Source organism: Olea europaea, chromosome 1 (assembly GCF_002742605.1).
Source record: "Olea europaea var. sylvestris chromosome 1, O_europaea_v1, whole genome shotgun sequence".
Lineage (NCBI taxonomy): Eukaryota > Viridiplantae > Streptophyta > Magnoliopsida > Lamiales > Oleaceae > Olea > Olea europaea.
In genome coordinates, this window is record NC_036237.1 from 22,129,326 (window position 1) to 22,145,146 (window position 15,821).

A 15,821-nucleotide genomic window follows, 5' to 3' on the forward strand; every position below is an offset into this window, starting at 1 on the left:
TCTGCCATTCTATTCGTTCAGACTCTGAGCGACTTGCAAACTTGGACGATGGCGTTATCGCACTATTGGGCCCCTTATTTGGGTATTCACATTGACTCGTTCAATTGGATTTCGTTCTTTGGGCTGTCTGATTTGGGGATCCTCCAATTGGGCTTTACTCTCTGGGCTGTTCGATTTGGGCTGAATTTTTATGTGTCAACACTAGGTTGTATAAATCCTTTCTGCATGAATTCATCAAGTTGACTTTTTAAAATCTATGGGAGCCTCATGTTAGGGAGCTTTAGATATCGGTAATGTTCTCAAAATAAGTTCTATTACGAGTTATATTTCCTTATCTGTCGCTAAACATGGTAATTCCTCAGGAAAAAACGCTAGAAAATTTTTGCACCGTTGGTAATAAACCGAATGATTCCTTGGGTTTGACCTCACATTGATGAATACTAAGTTAAAATCGTCGACTTTCCTTGGTAATAAGTTTAGTGGCCTTAAGTGCCGAAATTAGAATCCTCGAAGTTTTTACATGTTTAGGAAACGAGACAATCCCCTACATCAGGCATATGCAATTTTTTCTTCTTACCATCACTAGTAACTTGGTATCTAGCCAACCAATCCATGCCTAAAATCAAGTCAAACTCTTTTATGTCGAACGAAATTAAATCTGCTGGGTAACAGTACCCTTGAAGTTGAATGGTAACTTGTAGTATAAACTGAGTCACCACATGATTTGGTCCAAAAGGTATTGTTATATCTATGTTTGAGGTAATTCCTTACAAATAAGATCTAATGTATATAATCACCTGATCAAAATAAAAGAGTGCACGGCACCAAAATCAAATAAGGTACTACTTGGTTGTCTTCCCCAGATTCTGTTCTAGCCATGACAAAGATCCTAGTTGCTCTGCCAAAGCTTCATCTGCTATCAGCAAAGATTGTCTCCTTAACTCATGACATCAGTACATCTCTACTCAACTCTGATCTTAAATCGTCAACAAAACTATTTACCATTGATCTGGTCATTCCGACCATGCGACTAGTAAACCCTGATAAAACAATATTTAGATATTCCCATTTTAACTTTTGTATTTAGAATCCTGATTAGTATAACCTTTCTTTTTCTTAATTTGCTACATGCATCTTACAGAATCCCTGGGTGGTACATATAACAAATGTGGAACCTGGAAGGTTACGAGACATGATTTCAGAGGGACTGGTATTCTTCTCCTACCATCTTTTTACCTACAACATTCTCATTCCTTTATTTTCTTGCACAACTAATACTTAGCATTGTGTATGCCATGTTGCATAAACTGGTATATTTGCTTCTCAGAAATCTTCGTTATTCTTCCTAAGTAAATTATGAGTCTGTATTATAACACACCTGATTTTTATTTTCCATTTTACTTTCAGGTGGCTCTAATGTAGCTACTCACTAGTCCAAATTTGGTAGTCTGTTCATTTTGTGGTCAAGTTGAACTATTTTCGAGGCACTACTTCTTTATAAATTTTTAACAAATTGAGATGTTGAGATTGATATTGTTTCCTTACTATTTTATTTCTTGTGGACTTTGATCTACGATTGGGCAAGTAAATACCTATTGGTACTCTGAAGCAGTTAGTAAGGAGAAAAGTCAACCAGGGTGATCTATATGTTTCTAAAATAGTTTTATATTTAAGGACCAAGCCATCTTGATAGGGAAGGTTTGACAATGGGAGGGGGAGGGTGCACTTTTTTAACATTTTTTATTCAAGTGAATACTCGCAGGTCCTGCCGTATGTGAGTGAATGTTAATCAAGATGTCAAATTTTTTCTGACAAATAAGCTTTATTTTATATTTAAATCCTCGTAGTGGTTATTGGGTGCAATCACCCATAATAACCACTTGTTAAAAAGTGCAACAATGTATTACAAGTAGTAGTGCTTGCAAATATTGCTTTTGAGGTCAGATTAATATTATTTAAACTGGAATTTTGAGTAAGAATGTGATTTTAGACTAGTTAATAATTTATGAAGGGAAAACAACATCAAGTCTGTTTCCTTCTCAAGGTTAATTTAGGACAATACTACAAGTACAATTTTTTTTTTTTACATAATCATTTACTTATTACTCACAATAGGAGTGAGGATCACCAGCCGTCATTTTTTAAATATATGCAGGGTCCACACATTATGTGAGAGAGTGAAAGATTTTGTCAACCATAATTTGTATATATATATTTATCCATTAATTTAATGACTTGCAAATATCGTTATGAACTTGTTTTAGTATTTATTTGTTCATGCCATCTTTTCAGTCTTGTAGTAACTATGCATCTATTACTTTTCTATAACACGACAAATCAGGTCGACTCTTTTCATCTGATTATTGTTTTGTCTTTTTCTTAAAAGAGAAGTGCAGTATTTTGCAGAAGATTGTATTTATCAGCCTTATAATTGATTAAAGGTAGTAGGAAAATATGATTTGAGGGTTCAGTTTCAAATTTCTGTGGACCTTTTCAGTTTTTCAGAATTAACATTTACTATTTGACATTGAATTTATTGGCCTTATTGTTGATTTGAAAAAAAAATCCAGTTCTGAGTGATTCCATTACTCATGTACACACTGCTGGATTTCTTTATTCAGACATGATGGAAAGCCAGAAGATGTTCTTAATCCCAAAAAGAAGCAATTGGATAAGGTAACTCCAGAATGAACTACCCGCTTTTGATTCTTTTCAATACGTGGATCACATCATAATAATAGTTCGTAAATCTGTTATACTATGTAAGTATTTTATCCAAGTTTCAGACTCTGCTGTATGGACACTTCAATGAGGGTACACCGGCACTTCTTGTACACTATATCATGGGCTTTTTATTTTTTTTTGACAGAACTATTATTTATTTTTAACTCAAAATTATTATTAAATAGGCACTCATTTAAAAGATTTCAACAAGAAAAATTAATAATAAGCAAATATTGGCGTGTTGGGGGGCCTTGGGTTTTTTTTTTTTTTGTGTGGGTGGGGGGGTGGGGGGGGGGGGGGGGGGGGGTTGAGACGCATTAGTAGCGCATTTTATCTTTTATAAAACTAATTTTATACCATATAAATGTTTTTTTGTGAAAAATTCAATAAAGGTGTCGATGACATTTCGTATCTATACTTTTTTGGAAATCGCATATCGATGTGTCTAAGATGTTACACGTGTCCTCATCGGAGCATCATAGCTCATAAATATGTCACATTGCTCATGGGTTCATAGTCATTAATATGTTCTAAATGGTAAATGTCTAGCTGTAGTTTTAAAGATGAGAAGTTGTTGTTGTAAAATTAACGTGATTTGTGCAATGAACTATCAATTATAAGCATGAATCAAATAAAATAAATATGATAATAGAGTTAGGAAAGTTGGCCTAAGAGAGTCGCAATAACCACTGTCCTAAAGTCGTGTGGACTCCCCTTCGTGCGGGTACTTTCGACATTATACGGCTCTAAGATCAAATCCTTATAATTTGCAGCTGATTCTCCTTCTATGGGCACAACCACAGGGAGAGAAAGAACAAGCCCTTATCAATTGCCAAAATTTATAGAAGAATATAAAATGACTAGAGTACTGTATAAAAAGACTATAGAGTATTTTCTGTTTGATTTTCTTGTGTGTAAACAATGAGAAATCTGGCTCCTTTTGTAGTGGAAAGTTCAACTCTCTCGTAATGAATATTAATCAAATTCAACTTATGTTACAAATATAATAATGTGATTAAATTTTGTATTGAATCTAAAAACTAAACACAAAACTGAAAATTTAAGAAAAAATAAAACTTAAAAATTAAAATGAAAACTGAAATTTTAATATTTAATTTGAAAATTTTATAACTTATTTTTTTCTAACAGTTATGTCATAAGAATAGCATTGTCCTTGGATCGTTAACATGTTCTGAATCGTAAATGTCGTTTCGTTGGTTAATTACTCCTAAAGTTCTCAATAGTGGCTGTAGAATTTCGAAGATTGAGAAGTTCTGCCATAAAAAAGTCGTTATTGCCTTATCCTTGCATCATTAGTATGTTTTGAATGGTTAGTGTTGGGTTCACCGGATAATTACTATTGTAGCCCTCGATGACAGGTTTTCAAAGATTGCTAGTACAATAGAGTCCTTATTGCTTTGCCCTTGGATCATTAACAAGTTCTGAAAGGTAATTGTCACGTTCGTTGGCTAATTACTATTCTAGCCCTCAATGGCATAGCGATAGATTTTCAAAAATTGAGAAGTGTACGTCTTAACAAGATTCTTGTTGCCCTGTCGTCGAATCATGAATGGTTGTATTGTGCTTGTCGATAAAATACCCTCTAGCCTCTAGCTATACTATAGTTGTTCCCTCTAATTGTACTTGGGGGAGTACTCTTATGACACGTTTGAGGAGAATATTGCATAGCACTAGACATTATTTAAGCAAAATGCTAAAATTTTGTCATTAGGTAGTGCTTTTTAAACACTTTCCTCATGTTCTTTGAACACTTTTTTCCTGTGGTTGCAGCATCTTTCCGCTGATGGCACTGCGGTTGCTACATCCAAAGGTTTTTTGTTCATGATTTCGTCTGGACTGGGTATTTCGACAATTCTAAATGCAAGTATCAAGTGATTCGAGGGATGATTTTATTAAAGTCTTGTATTCAGAAAACTAGCATGCACTAAATTAAGTTCATGTTTGGTCTCCATTTTTTAAAACTCATTTTTAATCACACATTTCATTGGATCCACAACTTTTATCGACTTTAAAATCACACATTTCATTAATTTTTATCAAAATTTATTAAAAATATTATCTTTAGGTGTAGGGGCTATGTTTCCTAACAGAAATTGTACAAACAAAATAATGTTCTGAGATCAATTTAAGTCATCCAGTCTTCATAGCAATCATTCCTATATGGTTATTGAATGTTGATGGTTTCGTTGATCAAGTTTATGCGCTATCATTGTTCTTGAAATTATCAGAAAAAGGGGGGAAAAGTCAGGATATTTGTGCATGCTTGTAATTGACATGACGACATACAAACATTTCGCGCTTTATTTTTTCTTTGGATCTGTTTGATTGTAAAGATAAAAAAGGCAAATCAATTTCATGTAAGTTGGAAAAGAAAAAATCACCAAAACAAACAATAGGAATTCGGTTTCTACTCAATTTGCTAAAAATATGTTTTAAGTGTTTGTACTTTGAAATTCAAATTTCATTCCCACTTTCATATCAAACAGCCAAAATAGAAAACGAGTTTATCGAATGTGACATTTTTCATATAATTTAATACTATCACATAGGCCCTTAATTATATTCAATTCAGTGCATTAAACATGACGTATTTGTCTTGAACTCTAACTATAGGACAAGAATTTGAGAACAATAAATTCAAATTAGCTGAATCAGTCCAAGCTTCAATGAACACAGATAGTGATTGTTTCCAAAACCAGATTCATTATTAATATTTCAAGTATTAAACTTGATTAAAAAAAATAATACCTTGATAGTAAGGGGTGCATATTAAGGTTGAACCCCAATCTTGAGGGCCCACACCGTCCCACTCTTAGAGCTTTGTGAAGGAGATAAATCGCTGGATATGCCCCAACAAGTCAGGGAATAAGAGCTGTCTATACACTGCGCCTACAAGAAATCCAATCCCATGTTTCAGGAATCGAACCCCCACACTGCGACTGCCAGCAAGGCGTGAGATAACTTCACTCCTATCCTTTACACCACTAAACTATGCCCCGGGAGGCGTAAGAGGGTGCATATTGTGTACATCATAAGTGGAAAATACACAAGTATTAGCTATTCATGTAGGGGTTATACGTTTGATACAATGAACTGAAAAATAAGATAATTCCTTGTTTGGTCCCTATTATTTTCAAAAAATATTTTTTTTCTTATTTTCAACTACATTATTCAATAAAATAATATTACATGCAAATTCTAAGCTTTTCTTTATTTTTGAATGACATGATCTCCATCAATATATTATTTCAAAATGTAGTGTTAGCAAAAAATGAGCTCAAATATACGCTTCGAATTTTTCTTATTTAATCTTATCATCGTAGAGAGCTCTATGTTTGTGAAAATTATTATGTCAACACGGGATGCTAAACAACAACGATGGCGTGCTAGATGATTGGATAGAAAGTAAAGATCATGATCATCAAGTAAGAATAATGCAATATGAATCTCAAGGATTGATTGTTATCCACATATCAAAATAGACTAAATACTTTGAACAATTTGTCACGCTATGGATCTCTGTCATTGATATAGCATTTGAATTGACTGAAATTACTCAACCTTAATTTCATATTATTTCAATGAAATATTATCCAATCACGAAGAAAATGAACCTTTTGTTATTATTATTATTTTTTTTAAACATTGAATTTCAAGAAAATGGATCAAGCATTAAAAACTCAACATCTTTCACACGAATTTAAATTGCAGGTTAGTTTGTAAGATTGTACTGTACGATCTAATAGACTTATTTTTTGAAAAGAAAATGATTATGTATTTATGATTGTAAGGTAAGAGATTTTTTTTTTTAATACTAGAATAATCATAAATTTTAGAAATTCTTTATACCATGATAAAACAAGTCATTCTAAATATTAAATTTTATACTCAATGGAACTCTTAAATTTCTTCATTCATGATAAATTCAAATATAACTACATGTTGATATCCTTGTTCAATCATCCAAACATGATATTCTAAAACTCACGCATGAAAAGAAAAAGTGTAGAGGATGTTTGGTTAAGTTTAAATTATTATTTTCAAACATGTTTAATAAGTTATATTCAAAATTTATTTATTTTGATAATAAGGTAGATGTTACAAGTTGCTTTCTTAACTTTGACCAACAAAACAATTATAAGTAAGTTCTATAAGCTAAGCCAAACATGCACGTAATTAGGTGTACTTAGGATCTCATGGGGCAGTGGGGAGATTCTGATGCTGATTATTGACACTGTATACGAAAGAGAGAGAAATAGGATATTGGTGGTGGACTGCATCGAGTCCAGAGAACCCAAAAAAGATCACGAAAAATCTGTGTTTAACTTTTGGTTTTTATTGAGGAAATTCTCAACTTTTTACTCTTTAAATACCAATAACCCACATTAATACATTCATAGTTTTTGACTTAGTTTCTTGGTTTTTTTTCAGTTTTCATATACTTTTGCATATTTTTCTTATAATCAAGAAAGTAAGAAATGGAAGCTGATGGTTCTTTAACAAAGGGCTTGTCAAATCATATTGAAAAACCCCATGTTTTAGCTGTTGATGACAATTTAACTGATCTTAAACTTGTCGAAAAGTTGCTCAAGAATTCTTCTTGCAGAGGTATACTAATCTTTTCTAATCTATATTTTCTAGTACTTTGTCCATATTAGAATCCTTTGGAGGAGTTTGTAGTCCTTATATGTTAATATTATTTTCATATTTAAGCAATTTTATTGTGAACATGTCTGGCCATAATGATATGGTCGGGAAATCTGACTAATCATCATTTGAGTTTGAGTCTCTGATACGATATTGATTCTGGTAATACTATCTTGAAATGTCAACGTTGTTAATGAAAATATGGTTATAGAATTTACTGATATTTTACATTCTAATCATTTCGTAATTAAGAATTAGTGTCTCCTCAAAGCCCTCACATATAGAGATTTTGTTTTTGTTTTAACTGTTTCTTGAATCTATTTTTCTTGGCTTGAAATATTTCTTTCAACTCGCGTCCCAGCTCCAGCGTGGTTGATATATATATATCAAACGGATAATAATTGATCAAATAATGAGAAATTTTCATAGAAGAAAATGTTATGCTTGTTTTCATAATTTAAAGCATATATCAGGTTCAAAGTTAATTTTATGATTCTATTTCCCAGTGACTACTGCAGAAAATGGATTGATGGCTTTGGAGTATTTGGGCCTGACTAGTGACAAACAAAGCTCTGTGGATGACAATGTGGATGGCTTAGTGAGTGTTTTGTGTTGCAAATTGTTAGATATATATATCGTTTAACACATCTTTATGAGTAAAGTTCATCAATATTTTGAAAGTTAGATGCATCCTGATCAAGAATTATCGACTCTAAAGATAACGGGTCTACCTGATTTTGAAAAGAAACCGAAGTAAGCTAGAAACTTCCCTCATTAGGTCTACCTGAACTTTTCTCCAGTGCGTTGAGCTAGACTGGGGAATTGGGGTAGAAAGACCGACAACCGGGGGAGTTAGTTCATTTTTGCTATCTTCAGTCAGATGATGATTTTCAGTCTCTATTCGGGAAGATTATTAGTATCTTTTTACGAGGAATAGTGATAGAGATCACAAAATGTGTTCACTTTTCCCTTACTCTTATAGAAAACCATGTTATGTTCAGGATAGATAACTAGAGATTACTCGACGGAAGTAAGGAAGATAAAAGAAGCTAAAATCATATTCATTATAATGCCGATTCCTATGTATCAAACATGTGACAAGGTCTATCATTACAACTTGAAGTATTGTTTCCATATTCTTAAGTATGTACTTGTCTATGTTTATTTCTGAGCAGGGTTCAAAGGTGAATTTGATAATCACAGATTATTGCATGCCAGGAATGACTGGATATGAGCTACTTAAGAAAATCAAGGTAATTTTTCTTGATTTTGTGCTATTTGAAAATGTATGTTCTTTTAACACTTCTATAAATGGCTTCTTGTTAGCAGGAATCATCTGTCATGAAGAATGTCCCCGTTGTCATAATGTCATCTGAGAACACACCAACTCGAATTAACAAGTAAACATCTGTCATTTATTTCATTGTATTTTGTGTAGATCAATGAGTTTTCCCTTTTTTCTTTTTTTTTTTTTTTTTTTATGAATCAATGTAAACTATAAAATTGTTCTGGCGACTTATCATACACTATATAAAGATATTAATATATGTACATAAACTTGCTCTTTAAAACCTTAAACTTTTGGACACAAAGTTGTCGGTCCGAATCCTTCTCTTACGATTTACATTTATAAAATATTTAAATTACTAGGTGCTTGGAGGAAGGAGCTCATATGTTTATCCCAAAGCCTCTAAAATACTCTGATGTGAAGAAGTTGAGATGTCAGCTAATGCAATGGGGAAGTTAAAAACATATTCTTCAGAAGTTTTGGGATAGCATGCACCTTCTGATATATATACTCCTAAAATGTGTTCTCAAGCCATGTTTGGATATATCAGGCAATTTTTGAGCTCAGCATTTATATCAGCTCATTCGTATGTGATCAATTGTTGTTTTCTCTTGTAAATTGCTATTTCTTGTTTAGCCAATGTATAATGCCAAACATGGGGCATTAAAAGATGAAAGTAGAATCTTCGTTTTTATTGAAAAAAATTGTTACATTCTTATGCTATGTTCATTTTGTCTGTGTCCATGTATCATTGTATTACTTTCTTTTCCTCTCCTCCACCATTGATGGCATCGTAGTCTGCGACCTACAAAAAGTGGTGGGGAAACCCCCCCCCCCCCCCCCCCCCCCACTTCGATGTGGGGGGGGGAAACCCCCCCCCCCCCAGCCACTTCGATGTGAGAATCAATAGGAGAAGAAACTTTAGGACTTATTCAGTAATGATTTTGAAAATTAATTTTTTGACCGTTGGAGAGAAAAGTGGATCCTACCTCTAAGAGAAGTCAAAATTAATGGCTTGAATAGTTAAATAACGATCAAAAAATTGATTTTTGAAGTGAAAAATCAATACCTAACATGGCATTACTATGTTTCATATGTAAATGTATGAAAATGGGGGTGTTGTAATCCCTCGCACCTCGGATTTTTGTTCTATATACATAGTAGTAGCAATTGATGATGTGTCCTCATCTGAACATAGCGAGTGTATGCACGAGACCTTGTCCTTTTTTCTAAAAATCAGAATTTATGGACTCGGGACCAATCAAGAGATTAGGAATGGAAAGTGCCAGCTCGGTTCGCCCTACTAACGAGTAGAATAACAAAATTCTCGTGCGAGTTGCTCGTGGGCTCACACGAGCTCTCCATAGCCTTGCACAATGCAACAATTGTCATTTAAGGCAGGGCAACCGTTCAAAATTCAAATTTTAATTTTAATTTTTTTTCCTTTATATTTTAGATTTTTTTGCATGACGATTTTGGATATAAGAAGACAGTGCCACTACCTTTTCTATTCACCAAATTTGTGCTCTCATCACAAATTTCTCTAAATTACTCATTCTATCGCATCATCTTCTCTTGTGTTGTTACTAGCAATCTCGCTCGCTCCGGTAGGGGGAATGGCCGGAACTCAAGTGGGGTTTGAGAGATACTGCCTTGTTCTTATTTTATTTATTTATTTATTTATTTATTATTATTATTTTGATTTCATAATTTGTTTGGTGTTGGTGTTGTTATTGTTAAACAATCCAAAGAAAATAAAGAAGAAAAAGGAGGAGGCTAGGGTTTTATTGATACTACATAATTAATTGAATGTTAAAAGATGGTTTAACCTAAATACAAAGAGAATATATATAGGCTAAACAAAGGAAACTAAAAGGACTATTCTACCCTTAATAAATGATCAATAATCCTATATTTCTTAACATCTCCCCTCAAACTCACAATGCGGCAGCTACAAGCATCGAGAGTTTGCCAACTAGAAAATGAAAACGAGAAATAGAATGCAACTTGGTAAAAAAATCTGCAAGCTGTAAAGAAGAAGAAACAAAGGGCAAAGTAATTATGCCATGCTTGAGATGATGACGAATAAGATGACAATCGATCTCAATGTGCTTAGTTCGTTCATGAAAAATCGAGTTGTGAGCAATCTGAATAGAACTTTGGTTGTCGCAATACATAGGAGTAGGATGAGAAAGAAAAACTCCCATATCTGCAAGTAACCAATGTAACCAAACAATCTCTTTAGTAGTAGATGCCATAGCACGATATTCTGTTTCGGTGGAAGATTGAGAAACTATAGATTGTTTCTTGCTTTTCCAAGAAATAAGAGAATCATCCAAAAAGATACAGAAACCAGTAACAGACTTGCGATCTGTGGGATCACTGCCATGATCAGCATCAGAGTATGCACGCAACTGCAAGGAGAAGGTGGATGGAAGTAACAGACTCTGAAAGATTGTACCCCTAAGATATCGCAAAATGCGAAGAACAGCTGCCCAATGAACTGTAGTGGGAGAAGCAACAAACTGACTAACAATATGAACAACATATGCAATATTTGGACGAGTAATGGTGAGATATACCAATCTCCCAACAATAGTACGGTATAAAGTAGGATCTGACAAAGCTAAACCGTCAGAAGAAGAATACTTCGCGTTAACCTCAATTGGAGTATCAACAATCTTATTATCAGTAAGTCTTGCCCACTCAAGAATATCAGCAACATATTTCGACTGAGAAAGAAGATAACCTTTGGGTGAGAAGGCTACCTCAATACCCAAGAAATATTGTAGAGAACCCAAATATTTCATTTCAAACTGTCTAGCTAACTCTGTCTTCAAAACTGAAACACCATCAATATCATCACCAGTAATAATCATGTCATCAACATATAAAGATAGAATGATACGACATGCATCAGTACTCTTAACAAAAAGAGCAGAATCATGACTACTAGAAGCAAATTCAAGGGAAGAGATCACAACAGAAAATTTCTCAAACCAAGCACGAGGTGCTTGTTTGAGACCATACAACGCTTTCTTGAACTTGCAAACATACCCAGAATCATGTGAAACACCAGGAGGGGGTGTCATATAAACCTCTTCTTGAAGATCTCCATTCAGGAAGGCATTTTTAACATCAAGTTGAGAGATACGCCACTGACGAACCAAAGCTACTGCAATAAGAGTACGAATAGTAGTCATTTTTGCAACAGGAGCAGATGTCTCCTCATAATCCATACCATACTGTTGAGAGTATCCTTTTGCAACCAACCTAGTTTTATATTGCTCAATTGACCCATCAGAATTAGTCTTGATCTTATACCCAACGACAACCAACAACACTCTTACCAAAAGGTAAAGTAACCAAATCTCAAGTACCAGTCTTATGCAAAGTAGAAAGTTCCTCATCCATAGCTTACTGCCAAAGAGGATCAAGAATTGCCTCTTTATAGGAAGAGGGCTTAGAGAGACAATGAATAGAAGCTAAAAAGGTAGAAAAAGATAAAGAATAAGCAAAATCTGGTAACTTTGTAGACTTACGAATGCGTATGGATTGACGTAGAGGCGGATCGACAATCTCAGACGGAGCTTGAGGGATTGTAGGAGAAGAGAACACTTCAGGTGTGCCGAAGAGTAAAGTGTCAGTTCCTGCGGAATGATTAGTACGAATTGGTTGTAAAGACAACGGGGTAGGAATATGAGAATGGACATTTGAAGTAGTAGGCTCCTGAGAAGACAAACTATCAGGATTTTCAGAAAAATGATCTATACGAATAAGATCAGATCTAGTCAGATTATAAGTAGTGGATGGAATAGAAAAGAAAGGTATATGCTCGAGAAAAACAATATAACGAGACACATAAAGTTTCTGAGTTATTGGATCAAAACAACGATACCCCTTTTTACCTTCACCATAACCAAGAAAGACACAAATAGCAGATCGAGATGATAACTTGCTGCATTCTACATGAGGACAAAGAATGAAACAAGTACAACAAAAAACTCTAAAGAGAGAATAATCAGAGGTATACCCATACAACTTTTCAAAAGGAGAAACCCCTGAAATATGAGAAGATGGAATTGTATTAATCAAACCTATAGCAGTAAGAACAGCTTCACCCCAAAACACACTAGGGACAGATGCAGACAACAAGAGAGAACGAGCTGTTTCAACAATGTGCTTATGTTTTCTTTCAGCAACACCATTTTGCTCAGGAGTATCTGTACACGAAGTTTGGTGAATAGTTCCATCTAAAGCAAGCAGCTCACAAAATTTATTAGAAGTGTATTCCCCACCCAAATCACACCTAAAACATTTGATAACAACAGAATGTTGAGTTTTAACAAGAGCATGAAAGGCTAAGTATATCTCAAAAAATTTATAACGATGTTTCATTAAATAAACCCAACAATAACGAGTGTGGTCATCAATAAAAGAAACATAATATCGAGACCTTCCTTTTGTGACAACAGGAGAAGGCCCCCATATATCAGAATGAATCAAATCAAATGGAGAAGAAGAAACAAAAATACTTCGATTAAAAGGTAAAGCTGAAAATTTTGCCAATTTGCATCCACTACAATCAGAAATATCACAAGGGTGTAAATTTCCTAAAGCCCTTGTAGAAGCTAAAAATCTCAAACGAGACCACGAAACATGACCTAGACGAGAATGCTATAAATAAAAACTAGAAGAAGAAGGACTCTAACGAAACGAAGACAAATCAACACTAGTAGCGACAGCAGCAACTGGCACTTTTAGCTCATCCAAAATATATAGTCCACCCTTCCTACAGCCTGTCCCAATCAGCTTCTGAGACTGTAGATCCTGCAAATAACAAGAAGAGGAAAATGTGACTAAATTACCAGAATCACATAACTGACCAATAGAAGCAAAATTTAATGTGAGTTTCGAAATATGATAAACATTAGGGAGGGACAAGTGATGTGTGACAACAGAACTAACACCTGCTAATGGCATAGGAGTGCCATCAGCAGTCATGACAACAATAGAAGGCGAAGGGGACACAGAAGCAAAAGACGAAGAATATGGAGACATATGATGTGAAGCACTAGAATCCAAGACCCATACAGAATGTGACATACCTGAAGAACTATGAGGCAACTGACCTTTGGAAGAAGTAGACATAGCTTGAGGTTGTAAGGAGAGAAACTTCTGAAGTTGCTCAACCAAAGTACTAGGATCAGTGAAAGGACCTGATGAAGGTACTGCCGCAGTATTAGATTGTGGTTGTCTATGAGCATTAGATCGTGATTGGTTGCCAGGCTTCCAAGCTTGAGATTGCTGCTGTAATTGATTCGACTGTCTCAACTTAGGACACTGAGCCTTCCAATGACCTTTATGCTTACAGAAACTGCACTCGTCAAAGGCAATCCTTGTGTAAGGCTTATTTTGATTATTAGAGGATAGCTTAGAAGACACTACTAATACAGAAGGATTAGAAGCAGAAAGAATTCCATTTTCAGCATACGACTTAAGACATATTTCTTCAACCAATAACTTGCTGACAACTGAGTCAATAGAAGGAAGTGGAGAACGATGCAAAATTGAACCTCTGAGTCCTTCAAAATCACTGCGAAGTGCCGTTAAAAATTGTACCAACCGTTGCTGCTCTCTACGAGTAATATAGGCAGCACATGCCTTTAATTCTGTCGATTCTGTAAGGGCCAATTGATCCCAAAGATCTGTCATAGTAGAATAAAACTCCTGAATACTCATATTATGCTGATGAAGAACTCGTATATCATTCTCCAATTGATAATGCTTTGCAAAATTTGACTGAGTGAATAATCTTTGCAGATGATCCCAAACCTCCTTTACTGTCTCATACTTCGCCAACTCTCCACCTATGGAATGCTCCACAGAGTTGTTAATCCGAGCAATAATTTTTGAATTGTTTGATTCCCAGGCATCTATCAAAGCAGCATAACCCTCATTGGTATTCTCAGGTTTCAAAGAAGTTTCACTAATGAATCCCCACATCTTTTTACCCTTAAGAAAATTTCTCATCACATAACTCCAATACGAATAATTCTTTCCATCCAACCTCACACTCACAGACTGAAGGAAATCGTCTCTTTCAGTAGCCATAATAAAAAAAAAATAACAGATTGCAGAAATACCAGATTTAACAGATTGCAGAAATACCAATTGGATCCGCAAAAGCTGTGTTTGAGATTAAATTTTGTCCCATGAAATTTGGCTCTGATACCATGTTAAACAATCCAAAGAAAATAAAGAAGAAAAAGGAGGAGGCTAGGATTTCATTGATACTACGTAATTAATTGAATGCTAAAAGATGGTTTGACCTAAATACAAAGAGAATATATATATATGCTAAACAAAGGAAACTAAAAAGGACTATTCTACCCTTAATAAATAATAAATAATCCTATATTTCTTAATAGTTATCACTTCAAAAAAAAAAAAAGGCATTCACTATCTAATCTTTACTTCTATAATTTCGATTACATTATTATACTATGTAATTTATATAATGGCTAACCCATCATCTTCTTCGAACAAAAATATAATGGTTGAAAGCCCCCAGGGCACATCTCCAAGTGGTAAAAGAGGAGGGTGGAGAAATCCATCTTTGTTTGAGACTGCTGCGTCAAGAGTTCGAATCCTGAAATATGGATTTGGCTCTTGGGTAAGTGCAAGTGTACAAGCAGCCTTCCACCCTGTACCCTTGAAGGCATAACCTGCGATTTACCTCTCTCACGATACTCCAGGATAGGGGTGGTGGGGGACCCTTAAGGTTAGGGTTTAACCTTTAAAATATAATGGTTGAAAACTTTCAAGTATCCGACAAAAAGGCCAGTTGTATTACGTCATTCAGAAATATAAAAGAAAAATTAAAGTTATTCTTTATAAACTACGAATGTAATATTTATTTAATCGTTAATTCTGCTATTCTATTTACAGTAATTGATACGCATATTTCATAACACTATAGCTTGATGGTGATAATTTAACTTTTATAAAACTATTTACTCATAAACACATTGCATCTAATGAACCTAATCCAGACGTTGCACATATTATTGCACATTCACAAGATTTTAATTTGATTAATCAAGTTTTTCGTATCTTGTATGCTATGTATGGTTATCAA

At 34.4% G+C, this 15,821-nt stretch overlaps 1 protein-coding gene across 1 annotated transcript; it reads left to right on the forward strand.

Moving 5' to 3' along the window:
- Positions 1–6,990: 6,990 nt before the first annotated feature.
- On the forward strand, positions 6,991–9,409 carry LOC111397225 (two-component response regulator ARR17-like). Its single transcript, XM_023024026.1, has 5 exons — positions 6,991–7,353; positions 7,899–7,990; positions 8,568–8,645; positions 8,722–8,792; positions 9,043–9,409. The coding sequence occupies exons 1-5, from the start codon at positions 7,224–7,226 to the stop codon at positions 9,137–9,139; spliced, it is 468 nt and encodes a 155-aa protein (XP_022879794.1). The 5' UTR covers positions 6,991–7,223; the 3' UTR covers positions 9,140–9,409.
- The last annotated feature ends 6,412 nt before the right edge of the window (positions 9,410–15,821 follow it).

What these genes read in the sequence shown, in the direction of transcription:
- LOC111397225 (XM_023024026.1), top strand. Translation starts at nt 7,224, where the DNA reads ATGGAAGCTGATGGTTCTTTAACAAAGGGCTTGTCAAATCATATTGAA. An exon ending in ATGACAATGTGGATGGCTTA is followed by an intron (nt 7,991 to 8,567) that starts GTGAGTGTTTTG and finishes ATTTCTGAGCAG; the next exon opens with GGTTCAAAGGTGAATTTGAT. An exon ending in ACACCAACTCGAATTAACAA is followed by an intron (nt 8,793 to 9,042) that starts GTAAACATCTGT and finishes TTAAATTACTAG; the next exon opens with GTGCTTGGAGGAAGGAGCTC.